The 19,107-nt window shown below is 42.3% G+C and overlaps 1 protein-coding gene across 2 annotated transcripts in view; it reads right to left on the bottom strand.

Moving 5' to 3' along the window:
- Positions 1–19,107, bottom strand: part of RAB3GAP2 (RAB3 GTPase activating non-catalytic protein subunit 2) — a 284,414-nt gene that overhangs the window by 202,183 nt on the left and 63,124 nt on the right. Inside the window, exons 8-10 of one of the 2 annotated variants that reach the window (XM_030196010.1) lie at positions 14,793–14,892; positions 11,151–11,249; positions 8,188–8,336 (exon numbers count right to left, since the gene is read on the bottom strand). In XM_030196010.1, the coding sequence (XP_030051870.1) occupies positions 8,188–8,336; positions 11,151–11,249; positions 14,793–14,892 (348 nt within the window). The remainder of the gene's footprint in view (positions 1–8,187; positions 8,337–11,150; positions 11,250–14,792; positions 14,893–19,107) is intronic. The other variant, XM_030196011.1, reaches the window with a different exon arrangement.

Here is a 19,107-nt window from a genome sequence, read left to right as displayed (position 1 = left end):
GTCCTCTGAGAATACCTGCTTCATTTTCTCCGAGGACAAGCAGGCTTATCATTCTCACAAGTGGAGAATCCCTAGCATCCAGGCTCTCCTAAAGCAACAAACATTGGTCAATTGGGCTTCACAACAGCAACACAGATCAATCTGAAACTATATACAACTAGATGAGGGTGCAGCCTGGAAGAGAACAAAATGGGCCTTGGAGGGTGCAGTTGGATTCTAGACCCCAAACAGATTCTGCAACACTGACTGCCCAAACCGACTATCACATCAGGTATCTTCCTCAAGGCAGTAGCGAGATGTGAATGTGTGGACTGAAGACCACATCACAGCTTTGCAAATCTCTTCAATAGAGGCTGACTTCAAGCGGGCTACCAACGCAGCCATGGCTCTAACAATATTTATTTATAACATTTGTATCCCGCATTTTCCCACATATTAGAAGGCTCAATGTGGCTTACAAAGTATCATAATGGTGGATGTCTAGTAAGGTAGTTTTTAAACAAATACAATAATTAAAAGGGTCAGGTAAGGTAGGGGTAAATGGATACAATAAGAGACAAGGTGTTTAAAAATAAATACTCATTACAATGTATATGAAGATGCAGAATAGGGTTGAGGTAATTAAGTAGAATCAATAAGGTAGGCCTTGCGAAACAGGTATGTCTTTAAAGTTCGTTTAAAGTCTTGATGGGCATGCGTTATTTTAAGGCTTTGGTAATGCATTCCACATTTGCGTCCTTAAGTATTATGAGCCGTGACAAGACCTTCCAAAGTCAGCCCAGCCTGGGTATAAGCGAAGGAGATGCAATCTGCTAGCCAATTGGATATGGTGTGTTTTCCGATGGCAACCCCCATCCTATTGGGATCAAAAGAAACAAACAACTGGGCAGACTGTCCGTGGGGCTTCATCCGCTCCATGTAAAAGGCCAACGCTCTCTTGCAGTCCAAGGAGTGCAAGCTCCTTTCGCCAGGATGGGCATGAGGTCAGGGAAAGAATGTTGGCAAGACAATCGACTGGTTCAGACAGAACTCTGACACCACCTTTAGCAGGAACTTGGGGTGCGTGGGAAGGCCTACTCTGCTGTGATGAAATTTAGTATAAGGTGCATCCACTACTAAGATTTGAACCTCACCGACCCTATGAGCTGAAGTAACAGCCATTAAGAAAACGACCTTCCAGGTCAAGTACTTCAGCGGCTCAAAAGGAGATTTCATCAGCTGGGTGAGAACTTTGAGATCCCATGACACTAGTGGAGGTTTGACAGGGGGCTTTGACAGCAAACCTCTCATGAAGCGAACAACTAGAGGCTGTCCAGAGATAGGCTTACCTTCCACACATTGAGGCTAAGTACTAATTGCACTAAGGTGAACCCTTACGGAGCATGGATGTCCAACCGCCACCTGAAGCTGAACATGTCCAAAACCGAGCTCCTCGTCTTTCCACCTAAACCCACTTCTCCTCTTCCTCCACTCTCTATCTCAGTTGATAACACCCTCATCCTCCCCGTCCCATCTGCCCGCAACCTTAGAGTCATCTTCAACTCCTCCCTCTCCTTCTCTGTGCATATCCAACAGACTGCCAAAACCTGTCGCTTCTTCCTCTTCAACATCAGCAAAATTCGCCCTTTCCTTTCTGAGCACACCACACGAACTCTCGTCCACGCTCTCATTACCTCTCGCCTTCACTAGTGCAACTTATTCCTCACCGGCCTCCCACTTAGCCACCTATCCCCCCTTCAATCCGTTCAGAACGCTGCTGCACGTCTTATATTCTGCCAGAACCAATATACTCATATCACCCCTCTCCTCAAGTCACTTCACTGGCTTCCGATCAGTTACCGCATACAATTCAAGCTTCTCCTCCTTACCTACAAATGCACCCGGTCTGCGGCTCCTCACTACCCTCATCTTCCCCTATGTTCCCGCCCGTAACCTCCGCTCACAGGACAAATCCCTCCTTTCAGTACCCTTCTCCACCACTGCCAACTCCAGACTCCGCTCATTCTGCCTTGCCTCACCCTACGCCTGGAACAATCTTCCACAACCCCTACACCAAGCCCCCTCCCTACCCATCTTCAAATCTCTGCTTAAAACTCACCTCTTCAATGCTGCTTTCGGCACCTAACCTTTCGAGAAATATAGTATGCCCTATCAGATCGACTCTACACTTGTCTTTTAGATTGTACACTTGTCTCTAGATTTACACCTGTCTTTTAGATTGTACACCTGTCTTTTAGATTGTACACTTGTCTTTTAGATTGTAAGCTCCTTGAGCAGGGACTGTCCTTCCATGTTAAAATTGTACAGCGCTGCGTAACCCTAGTAGCGCTTTAGAAATGTTAAGTAGTAGTAGTAGTCTTGAGATCAGACTCTGACAAGTGTAGAAGGTATTCAAGCAGGGTCTGTGTAAGACAAGAAAGGGGATCTACGGCCTCGCTGTCACACCAGACGGCAAACCTCCTACATTTAAAAGAATAACACATCTTAGTAATCTTTCCTGGCAGCCAGCAAGACTCAGGAGACACCCTCCGAAAGACCCAAGGAAGCAAATTCTGGGCTCTCAACATCCAAGCCATGAGAGCCAGAGACTGGAGATTGGGATGTAGAAGCGACCCCTCATTCTGTGTTGAGGGTCGGAAAACACTCTAATCTCCACGGTTCTTCGGAGGACAATTCCAGAAGAAGAGGAAACCATATCTGTCACGGCCAGTATGGCGTGATTAGAATCATAGTTCCGTGGTCTTGCCTGAGTTTCAACAAAGTCTTTCCCACTCGAGGTATTAGAGGATATGCATACAGAAGGCCTGATCCCCAGTGAAGAAGGAAGGCATCTGACGCTAGTCTGTCGTGGGTCTGAAGCCTGGAACAGAACTGAGTGACCTTGCAGTTTTCCTGAGTGGGAAAAAATTCCAGCGAGGGGGTGCCCCATGCGCGCAAGATCTTTCGAGCTATGCCCATATTTAAAGACCACTCATGTGGTTGCATTACCCTGCTTAGTCTGTCGGCCAGGCTGTTTATGCCTGCCAGATAAGTGGCTTGGAGAAACATGCCGTGTTGGCGAGCCCAATGCCACATCTGGATGGCCTCCTGACACAGAGGGCGAGATCTGGTGCCCCCCTGCTTGTTGGTGTAATACATTGCAACCTGATTGTCTGTTTGAATTAGAATAATTTGATGAGACAGTTGATCTCTGAAAGCCTTTAGAGCGTTCCAGATCACACGGAGTTCCAGGAGATTGATCTGAAGATTCGTTTCCTAGAGGGACCAAGCTCCTCGAGTGTGAAGCCCATCTACATGAGCTCCCCAACCTAGGAGAGATGAATCCGTCGTCAGCACTTTTTGCAGCTGAGGAATTTGAAATGGAAGTCCCAAGGTCAAATTGAATCGAATTGTCCACCACTGAAGAGAGCACACAAGCTCCGGGGACACTTGGATGACATCTTCTAGACTCCCCATGGCTTGATACCACTGAGAATCCAGGGTCCATTGAGCAGATCAAAAGTGCAGGCGTGCCATGGGTGTAACATACACTGTGTAAGCAATGTGGCCCAACAATCTCAACAGCTGCCAAGCTGTGACCTGCTGCAATGTCCAAATCTTGGACGCCAGCGAAAGAAGATTGTCCGCACACGCCTCCAGAAGGTAGGCTCAGACATTCTTCGTATCAAGCAGGGCTCCTATAAACTCCAATTGTTGAACTAGATGGAGATGGGACTTTGGGTAACTGATAACGAACCCTAGTAGTTCCAGCACCCGAACAGTCACTCACATGGACTCCCGAGCACCGTCCTCAGAGGTGCTCTTCACCAGCAAATCGTCGAGATAAGAGAATACATGAACTCTCAGTCTGCTCAGCGATGCTGCGACTACTCCTAGACACTTGGTAAAGACCCTGGGAGCTGACGCGAAGTCAAATGGCAACACGCGGTACTGAAAGTGATGTGTTCCCAGCTGAAACCAAAGATACTTCCGGTGGGCTGGAAGTATCGGGATGTAAGTGTATGCATCCTTCAAGTCCAGAGGGCACAGCCAATCATTTCCCTGAATCATGGGAAGAAAGGTGCCAAGGGAAACCATCCTGAACTTTTCACGAACTAGAAATTTGTTCAGGGCCCTTAGGTCTAGGATGGGACGCATCCCCCCTGTTTTTTCTGCACAAGAAAGTACCTGGAATAGAATCCCTGCCCTTCTTCCCCTGGCGGAATGGGTTCGACCGTATGGGCCTTGAGAAAGGTGGAGCGTTCCCCTGCAAGTAACTACTTGTGCTGAGATTTGAAAGAATGGGTTCTCGGAAGACAACTGGAGGTCTGGAAAGCAAATTGAGGGTGTACCTGAGCCGGACTATTTGAAGAGCCCACCAGTCGGAGGTTATGAGAGCCCACCTTTGGTGAAAAAACATCAACCTCACCCTCAACTGGCAAAGTCGTCCGGGACAGACACTGATTGTGGCTATACTCTGCTGGAAATTTTAAAGTAAAAAAATTTTTTCTCTCATTACTCATATTGTATACATAATTATTTTTTATGCAGAATCCAATGAAGTATATAAATTTATATACTTTATTGGATTCTGCATAAAAAATAATTATGTATACAATATGAGTAATGAGATAAAAAAATTTTTTACTTTAAAATTTTCATGAAGGTTACTGTTATATTTACCAATTTTGTAATTTGAAACCACTTCTTATTGAATACCCAGAATTACGTTTGGTATACTCTGCTGGAGCCAGTCAAATGCTCATCCCTTGATTTTGCTGGGGAGCAGCTCGGGTCTTGGGCACATGCTGTTGATGAGAACGAGCGTGCTGGGGCTGAGCAGGCTGGCACTCCGCGACTTACCAAAATACCTCCTGGATGAGGAGGCAGTAGCAAAAGACGCCCGGCGAGAGAGAAAATACATAGCATTAGTGTGCTTCTTAACTTGGTACCTCCTCTACCTTCTCTCCAAAAAGACTATCTCCACGGCAAGGGGCATCCACCATCCTCTGCTGGACAGAATGGTCCAGGTCAGAAACACACAGCAAGAATCTCTGGATGCCACCTCAAAAGTGTTGTAAGTGCCCTGGCCAAGAACTTGCGACACGCCTTCTGCTGTTTGACCAACTGGCGAAACGGCTTGGCCTGCTCTGGAGGGAGCGCGTCAACGAAGTCTGACAGCTGCCTCACCGAGTTCCACAAGTAGACGCTCGTGAAGAGCTGGTATGACTGAATACAGGCAATGAGCAGAGGCCTGATACATTTTCCTCCCAAAAGAGTCCAGGGTTCTAGCTTCTCTGCCTGGGGGAGCCAAGGCATAGTCCCTAGTACTCCTGGCTTTTTAGAGACCAGCATCCACCACCATAGAGTTGTGGGGAAACAGACCTCATCAACCCAGTTTTCCCTGTGGATCCGATACTGGCTGTCAATTTTCTTGGGGACCACAGGGACAGACAGATGGGACTCCAAGTTCCTAACAAGGACTTTTGAGTACCTCGTGGAGAGAAGCCGTCACCGCTTCCTTAGGAGGGGGAGGTGTAGTCCAGGACCTCGAGAATCTTGGCCTTAGGCTCATCCTCCACTTCTATTGGGAATGGAATGGCCTCAGCCATTTGCCGTACAAAAGAGGTGAATGAGAGGCTCTCAGGTGGAAAGAGTCTTCTATCAGGCAGAGGGGAGGGCTCAGAAGCGATCCCACAGGACTCATCTGAGGAAAAGTACCTGGGATCCTCTTCGCTATCGGACAGCACTTCCCTCAAGGTGTCCGAGACCGGGCACGCCTCGACGTCAAGGACTCATGTCCTCAAGAACAGTGTTGAGGAGCCGTCTCCCGTCTTGACTCCAGCGAAGCTTCCTCCACTGATGTCGAAGGGGTACCGACAAAGGACACAGTTGGCCGGGCTACTGTCAGGCCTGAGGCACTGTAGACACCAAGAATGGGTGTCTTTTCTTGAGATGGTCAGGTTGCATCAGGTACAGCGTTTGAAGTCACAGGGAGTCTACGATGACATGGCAGGAAAAATGGCTTCGGAGAAATTAAAAGTCACAATGGTGCCTAAAAAGGGGAAAGAAGGCACAAAAAGGAGACCCAACCGAGCAGGCCTAAAACCGGCCAAAAAAGAACTAAAACTTAAACACGGGCAAAAGAGCTAGGGACTATAAGGGACTTTTTTTTTTAACAAATTGAAAATAAAGGAAGAAAAAAGGGAGCGGGTAGCGAAAAACCGCCGAAAAGGCACAAAAAATAGCTCTCTCCTGGAGGTGTGAGGAACAAGCGAATAAAGACGCCATCCCTCACATGAAGAAAACAAAACTGAAGTGCGGTCACGCTGCAGGCGGGAAGGCACTTGTGCATGTGCACTATATCGCTGCTCATGCTCCAGAAAGCTCTCATTAATCTCTCTGGTATTATGCCAGCCCGGGTGATGCGGGATGCATCTACCCACTTGTGAGAATGGTAAGCCTGCTTGTCCTCAGAGAATAATACTGTGCATTAGACCAGCATAAGAGTGACTCATACGTTTTCTAAACACAGGGCTCTTACTTAGATGAGCTCTAGTGATGAGACACACATCCAAGAAAGGAACAGTAGTGGTATTGCTGATCTGCTAATCACCAGCGAACCACAGCTCAGAGACAGCATTCACCTAATATAGCAATTATTTGGCCCCGTCAGTGTCTAAGGGATGGGGGAGGGGGATTTACTACAGTATAAAAAAACAGCACATAACCTAAATTCTTAATCTCTCTGGTAATTTCCAAAGAAGCAATGCAAATGTGTAATATACATATTATTGTTTATTATATAGATGATAATAAAATATACTAAGTGGGGAAAAGCAAGCAAACACAATAAACAACATAAAGGATAAATATATAGATATGTCTCACGGAGGATTACACCAAATAGAAATCTGCATATAAACATACGTCAGTGCAGAGAATTATAACTGAGAACCAAAAGCTAAAGATACATATATATAAGGTTATAAAACCATGTCCTTGAATATAGGCAAGCCTTTGGTAAAAGAAATGATATTCTGACTTGCAGAAACTGCAAAAATAAACCCTGGCTTCTCATCCTGAGATACCTGCTTTGTGGCTGATCTCTGGAGGACTCAGGGTCCTGTTTCCAGCTCCAGCTGAAAACCAGCTTATCAGGACGAAGCTGACAGTTATCCTTCAGCAGCCTAGGCACTTAGTCTACAGCACTGGTAAGCAGCATTGATTATTAGCTTACTTCCCTGTAACAAGGCTGTACAGGAATGCCCAGTATTTGGCACTAAGAGGGAGAGTGTCTCCTCTGAGCTATCAGAAAATCTGACTGTTCTCTATCTGTGCCAGGTAAATTCTCTTCCTTTTTTTGTCTTCCAAAGTTCTGTGCAGATCTCAGTCCACTCCTCAGGTGACGGTATTGGCCCAATCAGAACACATATTCCTGCTATCCAGTAGATGGAATGCAGGCCTTCTAAGACAAAGAAGTTCAGTGTTGATCCTGACACTCTCCCTGAGCCTGTTCGCACCTCCAAAAGGTGCACAATAGCATTATCAAATATTGGGGGTTATAAATCTGCCCGGTAACCAGCTTCACCCCCTGAGATGAAGTGCAGATGTTCTCTATGCTAACAGTGTCCTTGGTCAGCAAGCATGGTTCATGGGCTGAAAGAGAAACAGGAAATGTCCAAGCAGCCATTTTAGACTTGCTCACACAGATGATTCAGGTTCAAGCCTGTATATGGACACAGGTCTCAGCTGCACACAGGGTGATACACCAAAGACACTCCTACAGAACTGCCCAGTGTGGACAGTTCCTATTTATCTTAAATTAAAAGAAACCTGATTTGAATATTGTATGAGTTAAGCAGTCCTGTTTCACTTCCCATTGTCTCTGCTTTAGTGTTCTGTGTTGGGAGAATAGGGGGTGTTTACTATAATAGGCTGCAATTGATGTGTATGCTCTATTGGCTGGTTATGTTCTAGCTTTTGCTTTTCATTGTGTAATTTACAATTGTATTTTTTTGGTTGAAACTTTCAATAAACATCTTTTCACATAAAAGAAACCTGAAGCAACAGCTAAGGTCAGATACACTTTGAAAAAAATCTAGGGAAAAGGAATCCGTATTTTATTTTTATCCTATTGGATAAAAACCCTATTGGATTCAATGCGTCATTCATCTTACTATCAAATAACAAGCTAAAATAGCCTACCTCAAGCGCATAGAAGAAACCAGTAAAAGGATTGGCTCCAACTGTAATGTACTGAGACATAGCTGGAGGGCTACTCTTTACAGATGCATTAAATCCTCCTAAAACAGAGGCTGTCTTCATTTGATCGAAAGGAGACAGAGCCATGATACCTTTAAAAGAGCCAAAACAAAATGAGATGTTTTAATGCAATGCCTTCTAATGACTCAGAAACAAGAAGTACATTTTTATTACTGCAAATTTATAAATTTTCCTGAAATTACAAGATCTAATTTAACTCCAGAACAGACTGCCATGTTAATCTTTCCTGTAAATTAAACCCCATTCTCTTTTCTGTTTGGAATGATGGATCAAGACTCTCAAATATCCCAAGATTCATAACAATACTGCCACCACCATAGTTCAGTTTAGGGGTGGTCTTAGCAGGGTGATGTGCTGTGTTTCTTTTATACCACACTTACTACTTAGCATTGAGACCACAAAGGTTCTCTTAGTCCTATCACACCATAAAATCTTCCCCCATCATGTGTGCAATGTTACCCTAAAAATGCTTTGCAAACGCTATGCAGCAGATCATATGGCTTTTCTTCAACCATATATGAGTATATACACTGGGTATTCTTAAAGTCAGTTTCTTATATATGAATATAAGTAAAAATCAGAAACTTCAATTTTAACTCAAAATTTAAATATACAAACACTGAAGAGATTAAAACATTTTTTATGATATGTGCTCAGTTTTAGGTGTATACACTTAAACTCAGGAACTGAGATGTTATAGCACCTTTCCATACATCATAGCACACCCTGCCTCCTCCTGATAAGTTATAACTCAATCAAATCTTCAAAGTAAACCAAAAAAAAAAAAAAATTTAGTACAGATTATGTAGCACTGTTACTTAACTGAATCAGTGGGTTTAATGCAGTCAATGGTGTGTATAAGTCGTTTCATACAGATTCCTGGTTAGTGTATAACTTTTTTTATATATAGTGCAAAACTTCTTCATTCAAAACAAAGTTTTGCACTAAATATAAAAAAAGTTATACACTAACCAGGAATCTGTATGAAACGACTTATACACACCATTGACTGCAATGAAACCACTGATTCAGTTAAGTAACAGTGCTACATAATCTGTACTAAAAAATTTTTTTTTTTTGTTTACTTTGAAGATTTGATTGAGTTATAACTTAACAGGAGGAGGCAGGGTGTGCTATGATGTATGGAAAGGTGCTATAACATCTCAGTTCCTGAGTTTAAGCGTATACACCTAAAACTGAGCACATATCATAAAAAATGTTTTAATCTCTTCAGTGTTTGTATATTTAAATTTTGAGTTAAAATTGAAGTTTCTGATTTTTACTTTCCTTCAACCATGTCATCTTTCTTGCCACCCTCCAATACAGGCCAACAGGCCATGATCTGTGGAATAATCTTGAAACTGTTTTACAGTCAACATTTTCCCCTACCATAGCTACAGAACTCTAATTCTTTTAAAGTAAATCTTAGGCATAATAGTGACTTTCCTCATCAGTTACCCTAAGCCAGAGCTACTGACTTTGGAGGGATGACTTCATTGAGACAGTGTCTTCATGGTTGCCTGTTTCCAATCTACAATGATAGAGCTGACAAAACTGGGGCTTTTGGTTCTGGCCGAAACTGAATCTGCAGCCAAAATTCACTGATTGGTTTTGGATGGAGCTGAAGCTGTAGCCTCTCACTCCCAAAGCTGCTGCAAGTCCAACCCCCCAGGCCAGCCTCCTCCCCCCCCCCCCCCGACCCCGGACAGAAAACCCATCTCCCCAGGCCACCCACCAACTCTGCCCTCCCCAGGCCTACCTTCAAAAAGCCCTAGTGGTCTAGTGGCCTCTTCGGAGCTGAATCCCAAGTCGCTCCTGTCCCCACCCGATGAACAGTGAAAATGTTGACCAAGACTGCCACGGGAGGTCATGGTCACAATTTTGAGACTGGAACCAGCATGGGCAGAAGCAATCCCCAGTTGCTCCTGCTCATGCCAATTCAATCTCAAAATAGCGGCCATCTTTTTCACTACACAGTGGGAGGGGACAGAAGCGACTCAGGATTGCTCCTGCTCCGAAGTGGTCACTACACCACCAGGGCTTTTTTTTAGAAGGTAGGCCCAGGGAGGGCAGAATTTGGTGGGCAGCCCAGGAGGATGGGTTTTTCTGCCATAGGGGGGTGGGGGAGGCTGGCCGGCCCAAGCATACGGCACAGCACAGACTGGTTGTGGGAGCGGGGAGTTTCAGTTTCAGCCAAAAATGCACTACCATTTTCAGCAAAAACCCAAACCTGAATTTCAGGTCGGTTTTGATGGTGAATCCAAAACCGAAACTCGATTGGCCTCTGATAGTGCCTTGGATATTCAAACACACTGAAATTCTTACATTCTTCTCCTAGTATGGAACGTTGAATAACTTTATCCTGGAGTTATCAGCAGCTCCGAGTTTGGTGTGTTTGGACCCTTGCTTCAAATTCATTAAATAGAAACGTTGATTTTTTTTATCCAGGAGTATTTGAATAAGCTCTGGTACTGGGATTACACAAAGATGGTCTCTATTTCACTTATTAAGGGCCTTGTTAAGGCAATTTTTGGAGATGGAGCTTATTGGGGATGGTCATGACAAAGGGCATGAAGAATCACACAATCAAAGCATTTTTTTTTTATTCTTAGAGCATGTTGTATAGGTCAGTGAAACAAATTCCTACTTTAAAGCAATCTGATTGTATTTGTAGACCACAAAATGTGAAAACGTACAAAGGTTTGAGACACTTATACTGCCACTGTACATTTGCTTCTTCTTACTATACATCTTTTGTATTTTTACATTCATAGATTGGCAAAACATTTTTGTTATGCCATTATTAGAGAAACCCCTTTCAGAAAATATTGATCTTGAGTTTGATTTGGCCCTTTCTATTCATAAAATAAGGTGATGCTGCTTACCAACACTTGCATGGTCAACAATAGTATCAACATCCAGAAGCCCCCACTTCTTGTACGCTAGAGGCGGCGGTTGAATGTTCTCATTGCCAGAGGCTGTAGCTTCCCATTTTTAATATTAAACAATCATAAAGCAAAAACAGTTATAGGTTACTTAGAAAGCTAAAACTTATACCCATTACATTTTCATGATCTGTGCATACAAGCCAAGAATACATAGTCATTTTACTGCATATAATAGAAAAATACTAAATTCAGCCCATTCAATCTGCCTAGTTATTCCTGTCCACACTGCTAAGGATATACCCCAGATGCCAATCATGCAGTGTGACCTCTCGTAAGATGTAACTCCTTATTCTGGACAGTGTTTTCATCCTGCTTATCTGTATTTTACTATCCCGAGTAGATGAGAACACAAAAATCCCTCCCTAGTTTGCATCCAGCACCTCTCCTTTCCCGTAACAAAGCCTTGTAATAGTCTAAATTATCAGTGCTAGCATGGTTGTCTCCTGACCATCTGGGCTCCGGGGATCCCTGCGCATCCTGCCAGACAAATCCAGCTGTGCACCTGTGTTTCTACTAGAACTTCTAGTTATTATTGTGGTTGCAGATTCTTGACAGACTCTGTTGTTTGGTTACCTCTGTTTTTGTTAAGCCTCCTAATACTACATTTTGCCACTCATTCAGCCAGCATCAGCACTCATCAATGAAGTTCTAAAGCAGAGAACTTCAAATGCATACCACTAGGCCGGTGCTTCTCAACCGCTCTCCTGGAGGTTCACCTAATCTGTTGGGTTTTCAGGATTACTATACTGAATATGCAAGAGATAAATTCACATATATTGGAGATTCACTATGCATATTCTATTTCATGCATATTCATTATAGTAATCCTAAAAAAATAATTAGCTATATGCACCTCCAGGAGAGGTTTGGGAAGGACTGCAAGAAATCAAGCTTCTACTGCCTTTCCAATTTTTTGCAACTAAGGATCCTCTGTGCTTATGTCTTCTTGAAGTCTTTTACTGTTTTAGCTAACACTACCTAATCCAGGAGGGCACTCTGAAGTCACCATCTTGGAACCCGATAGTCCCTTCTTCTAGAACTTTTTTTTTTCTATTAAAAAACAAAACACCTTTCTTGTACATTATTAATACCTTTCAGGTATTTGGCTGTTCATATTATATATCTTTCTCCTCTGGGATACCCATACTTACAAGCCCTACAAAGCCCTATTTTGTATAGGTTGTAAAGGTCAAAAAAGGGACATCCATTTCGGGAATTTCAAAACATGAAAGATAACTTACAAAAGGCTCTCTGAACAAAGAGTTTTTTCTAAAATACCTATAAGGATGCGCAAAAAACAAACACTTGGCAGGAGCAGCCATTTTACATAAAAACAAACAATAAAAAAAGAAGCATGCAGGATGTTGTACATGTAAATGGCAACATTTAAAACATGCTGGGGGCAGATTTTGCAACCTACGCAAGTACATGCCAAATTTCACAAAGCCGGATGTCTAAGGGGAGCCAATTAAGGAAGAGAGCTATAGAACTATATATTTTTAAAAATTTTTAATGAGGTTTTAAATACCAGAGAGGTATAATTGTCCCCTCAATCACTCCACCAAAGCTTAAGTCCAAACATGCAGTCAGTTTACATTTATGCATGACTCAGACAATGTATAAAAAGCTGACAGGTAAACTACATATATGTATACTGCTGCTGCAAAACAGGAAATACATGCAAACTTTTTAAGCCTGCCCTAACTGCATACTGAGGACATATCCATGTTAGCATGCTACAGACACATGCAAATATCACAAAATGATTTGAAAATGACCTCGCAAGCCTCACTTTATAAGATTTCTGGGGCAGAATATCACCATTTTGGTAGCCTCGTTATCAATCTGCTCTATTCTGCCTATATCCTTCTAGAGACAAGGCTTCTAGAACTACTCGACATCATAATCCAGGTGGGGTCTGACTAACCACCTGTATAACAGCATTTCACCCCTACTTTTAGACTAGATACACTTCAGATCTGCAGATAACTAGTTTTAAAGGAACATCCTGTAAGAATGATATGTTAAAGAATGCTTTTAACAATATACACATGAGCCAGGTTAATGGCTGAGACACCATGCTACAAACTGTCACGCAGAGGACCTAGTTTTGATTTGCAGGTCAAATGATCTGCTCACTGGGCAAGCCAGGGCTGGGAATGCTGCAGAAACAGCATTCACAAACCCTGGGGTAGGTGAAGACAGTTGAATCTGGCCAGTTGGTGATGTTCTTTAAGATGCACACCTACCAGGTTCAGAGAAAAGCTGTTATGTGTGGGTTAAACCAAGAATGTTACTGCAGTGATTGTGACTACTGTGGTAAGAAGGGGAGCGAGTATGAAATAAAGTAGAAAAAAAATGTGTGTAGGTGCAAACAAAGGCATATGGCATTGTAGCCCAACAAAAGCCAACTCCTACTGAACTGGAAGCCCAAAAGAACCAGAAAAGAAACCTGTCAGGCCAAAAAATGCTAAATACCCCATTACACAAAAACAAATCAAGCCATTCATACTGAAACTGATTACACCCAGACTACACCCTCCCTGTTTCAGAAAGCCTAAAAATTCTTGGAGTTACCAATGATCGGAAACCCAAGCGAAAATCACAAGGAAAATGTTCCAATCAATGTGGAAACTTAAACGAATAAAACCTTTCTTCCCGAGAGCAATATTCCGCAACCTGGTACAATCAATGGTACTAAGTCACCTGGACTATTGTAATGCAATCTACGCAGGATGCAAGGAACAAATCATAAAGTAACTCCAAACAGCTCAAAACAACGCAGCCAGACTTATTTTTGGAAAAACAAGATATGAAAGCGTCAAACCTCTACGCGAAAAACTACATTGGCTCCCGATCAAAGAATGTATTGCCTTTAAAATCTGCACCCTAGTTCATAAAATCATCTACGGTGAGGTCCCGGGATACATGATAGACCTCATCCACCTACCAGCCAGAAACACTACAAGATCAACACGTACATACTTAAACCTTCATCACCCAAGCTGCAAAAGACTTACATATAAACCAACCTATGCATCCAGCTTCTCCTTCATAAGCACGCAATTATGGAATGCACTACCAAATGCCATGAAAACAACGCATGATCTACCAATATTTCGGAAATCACTAAAAACTAATCTATTCAAAAAGGCATACCCCAATGACCCAACCTAAATGCCTTGATCCTGCAACACAAGGAAACTACTACCCGACCTGGACAAAAACTTAACCCTTCCTCCATATTCCCTAATGTGTCTATCACACATGAACCTTCTACTATATCACTTTGTATCTGTTATACCGGAACTGGCGATCACCACCACGGTACTATGTAAGCCATATTGAGCCTGCAAATAGGTGGGAAAATGGATACAAATGCAAGAAATAAAATAATAATATATACAGGTGACAAATACTGCTACCATTTCTGATCACCAACACTGATTATCAACATTTTATTCCCAATTGATATAGATGCACAGAATTAACTATCAGTCCAGACAAAAGAATGAGTTAGGAGGATCACATCTCTATTTGAATACTCCAATAGTCGCACAGTTATTTTCTGAAACATACCTCTTGCTACCTGGTTTCGACAAGCACGGAGGGACTGGAACAGGCTGAAACCATCAATGGTCACTATGGCAGCTGGATACAGAATGCTCAACTCTTCATGCTTTATGAACAGAAAAAGAAAAAAAATCAGTCATCACTTTTATGATAGAATAGCATTCTTTTCTCTGTATATATAAACCCAGTAACTGAAATCCTAAACGTTCTAGTTAACTAGCATAGGCACAGACTGCAGATGCTACCACAATGAATTACCGGCAGAAGTAAACATCTGGTTCAACAATGCTTGAAAAAATCTGGCACTACGTTAACACTTGGACAAAACGGAGTGGCTGTAGATGAACAAATCAGTCTGTGGCATTCACCAAGGTTGTCTCAAATGAGTCTTGATATGGTACTGCAATAATTTCCAAGAGGCAGTACGCAGATGACCCACTTTTCCCCTCTCTAACACTCATTAAAAACACATCACCATCTGAAGACCAAGGGCAAAGTCTAGCTTTCCCAACTAGTATGGAGCGAAGAACTTACTTTATTTTGTTTAGAGTATGTTATTATTTGTTTGCACATATGATTTAACAAGAAACAACAGAAAATAGACCAAAAAAATTTTCAGCTGCACTAGAGCAAACAGAGCTGCATATATGTTATTATACCGATAGATGTCTTTTCTATGCCTAGAAACGTTCAAAGAAGGAACTGCTATGGCAAATTTTCATTGTCTCAAAATCCTGCTACAAGATTTTACAAAGTTTATGCATCTTTGTCTATGCTAATATCTAGTATTCTCAGGTATGATGCTCTCCAACTGTCTTCCTTCCGAATGAGCTAGACTCGTGGAGAAATATGACTGCATAAATATAGTGCCTGGGACTCAATATTAACATTTCAATTCTTTCCTTAATTTCATCCCAAAAGTACACTTTTCATTATAGTGATTCATTGATTTATGCTAGTGATGATATTTCTTTTTAATATCTTGCAACAGGTGGCTTATTTACAGGTGCAGTCTCCTTTTGTAGTATTTCTAGAAAGGCCTCACAAACGGCACACAGAGGGGGGGGGGGGGGAGCCCCAACATGTATCACTTAATTCCAGCACTGTGTGCACCTCTGCCCTTGCATTCAATACTGCAAGCACATCTTGTAATAAAAAGGATTTTAGAGATTGCTTTTCAACTCTATCTGCCTTGACCAACAAATGCACTCGGGGTCTGTATTTGTGATTAGAAGGAATTCTGTTTAAAAATGATTGTTTAACTTTGATTGTGTAAACAAACAGAAAAGCAGAATAAGGTCAAAAAGGTTTACTGGAACAATACCCGACGTGGCCACGTCTCACCCTCAGGCTGCGTCAGGGGTAAAACTATCAAAGGTGTATATAAATATATTATACACACTTATGGTAAAACCAAAAATTGTTCAAAAACCAAGTTCCAATCAATACCTTCTTCTTACTCCAACAAAAGGGGGGACTTGTTGCAGAAGAGCTCTGAGTCTCAACTGTGGGTGGACACATCGCGCAGAAAAGACTGCGGGCTTTCGCTGCAATGGGCCTCCCGGCTGATGAGATAAGGGCCTGAAATTCCTGTCCAGTGATGTTGTATGTATAATATGTATATATCTGTCTTATAGCTTTCTTTTAGTTAGATGATTTAATCACTGTATATATCTTAATCATTGTAGATTTTAGAACCTCTAATAAAGGTCTCATTTACCTAATACGAATTCAAAAGAATCTACAGTAATTATTGAGTAGTCTGTGTTAGTGAAGCAGGCTGTAAATCCATAGCAGTATATATCTATAGCATATGAGATTACATTTAAAAAGCGTTTAAACTTTGACAAATGCAAGCTATTTTATTTACTTACTTATTCATTCACTCACACTTGATACCCCACTCATGGTCAACCAAGCCCTCAAGCAGTTTACAGTTAAATCAAATATATACAAGTCATCATAAAAACAAAAACACAAAACTTGCACTCACTAAGTCCTTCCCCCAAGTCTCATCCCCTCCTGCAATACACTCAACCACCCCCCCCCCCCCCCCCCCATCCATCCATCCATCAAATCTCACCAAATGCATCCTTAAACAACCTGCTTTTACCAACTTCCTAAAATGCAAATAATTATTCTCCTCCTTCACCTCAGCTGGTAACTGGCTCCATAATACTGGGGCAAAATAATGAAAACTGTTCTGCTGTCAGCTTAAACAAAAGAAAACAAGGCACTATTTTCTCACTACAGTTCTAGAATGTACTCTCTATTTTGCATGCTCTATTTTGCAAGGATGTGCTATAGCTTTTGTTATTCACTGCACACAGCCTGTAAGCCAATTGTAGCTCTTGTGTGTGTGTGGGGGGGGGGGGGGGGGAGAGATTAAATTGGCCTGTATGGGCTACAACAAAGTATCTCAAGAGAGTCAAAATGATGGGACAGCAGGTCAGATGGCCAACATAGAACACAGAGAAAAGGAGGGTGGCTTCCATCAAACTGTTCTCCATAGTACCACTTAGCACCTCTCTATGAAAAGCCATAGAGAAAAAAATGTTTGCCTTTGCTTTTGGCCACTGCTTTATGTTTTGCTCTCTATCTTCTTAAAGTCAGGTTAGCTGCCTGAGACAGAACTGAAGACTGGCCGTGTCATTTCCGTGAAAACATTTTCCAAAAGATTACAAAAGGAGAAATTAGGTCTTACCTGATCATTTTCTTTCCATTAGTCCTTCTCACTATTCCACAACAACTTTAAACAACTCGCTAACCTAATGCTAACCTGATGAGTAAACATGTACGGACCTCTCTCATCTCTGGAAACTTGTAGAGAACAGGAGCTATGCAAAAAGCAGCATGCATGGTGACAGTTGTTTTCTGGCCCATTACTTCCCACCAACTAAACATCTCAGAAACCTTGAGTGGGCCTCTGGGACGGGCTAACAGAAAGAAAATGATCAGGTAAGACCTCATTTCTCCTTCCATTATGTAGCTTCTCACTATTCCAGAACCTAAGAGACGTTTAAAAGCAATCCCTAGAGTGGGTGGTATCCTGGAGCCGCCGTCCTGAGAACCAAAGCCCCAAAACTGGCTTCTGAGCGGGGCTCAACGTTCACCCTGTAGTGCTTGGCAGAACAAGGCCCGAGAAGCCTGATTCCCCGCAAGCAAAAAAACCGACACGATAGTCTCTTCCATCCACCTGCTGGAGAAAGAAAATACTGAGAAGTAGGTCTGAATGCTAAGACAGATATGTCTCAGCTCAGTTTTCATTTCTCTATCTCCACCTGCTGGTTGATGGACACAACTATCCAACAGGTTTTGGAATAGTGGGAAGCTACGTAATGGAAGGGTGCGATTCACTCTTGGCTTTGGAATTACATAGGGATCTATTCTGTTCTGTGTCCAGAGCCAGGGCAAGATCACTAGGCACCCTAGGTGAGAGTTCTCTCTGAGTAGAAGGTTGTTTCTAAGATGCCATTGCGATATTCACTAGGAGTGACCATTATCAGCCAGTTGATTACATGTCTGACAAGCACTGACAATCGGATGACCCCTGATGCAGATTATAAGCCAAAACTTGGCCAAGTCAGGTCTTCCCTCAATAAAATTTGCGGCATGATCACTTTGGCGACTCCTCCTTCCTTTTAACACCTTCGTTGCATTTGATTGCTTTGCATCTTGTGGAAGTTTTTTTTCCATTGTTGCTCTGAGTTTGTTTGACTGTCAGAATCTATTTTGCTTTCACTGAAGTTGCTCTTTAATCTCTTCCTAGAAGGTGCCCACCTAGTTTGCCTAATAAATAAGTCAGCCCCGTTAGTGCCAAGTTTAAATCCAACTGAGTGACATATTGGTGCCAAAACCATTTTTATAGCCAAGTTACTGAACTAAACCTAAAAATAACTTTTGCTGTTACTATAATATGGTAAATTCCACAATAAGCCTTCTTGTGAGAACCTGATTTGCATTCAAAGAGATCCTTGTATTAGATAAAGTACTAATTAACAATTTTATATCTAGTGTCTTAGCAGTACTGTTACAACAAATCCCTTACTCTTCATAATCCCAACATATCACACTGTCCGATATTCAAAGCAATTTAAGCGGGGAGGAGAGGCTTCTGTCCACTTAAATCACTTGGAACCACCCAACTGCTGATATAGTGTGTTCTTTAAAAAGAAATTCTCACAGGTGAGAGGGAATGATGATGACACATTGCAATGTACTACCCTATGAATAGATACTGTAGAAGTTTCTGTGGAATATAACACAAGCTATTGCTAAAGTTCTTTTTTTCTTTTGAAATATTATTAGCTAAAAAATAAAA

Source organism: Microcaecilia unicolor, chromosome 3 (assembly GCF_901765095.1).
Source record: "Microcaecilia unicolor chromosome 3, aMicUni1.1, whole genome shotgun sequence".
Lineage (NCBI taxonomy): Eukaryota > Metazoa > Chordata > Amphibia > Gymnophiona > Siphonopidae > Microcaecilia > Microcaecilia unicolor.
Note: the sequence above shows the minus strand (reverse complement) of the source record. Positions and strands in the feature narration are given on the sequence as shown.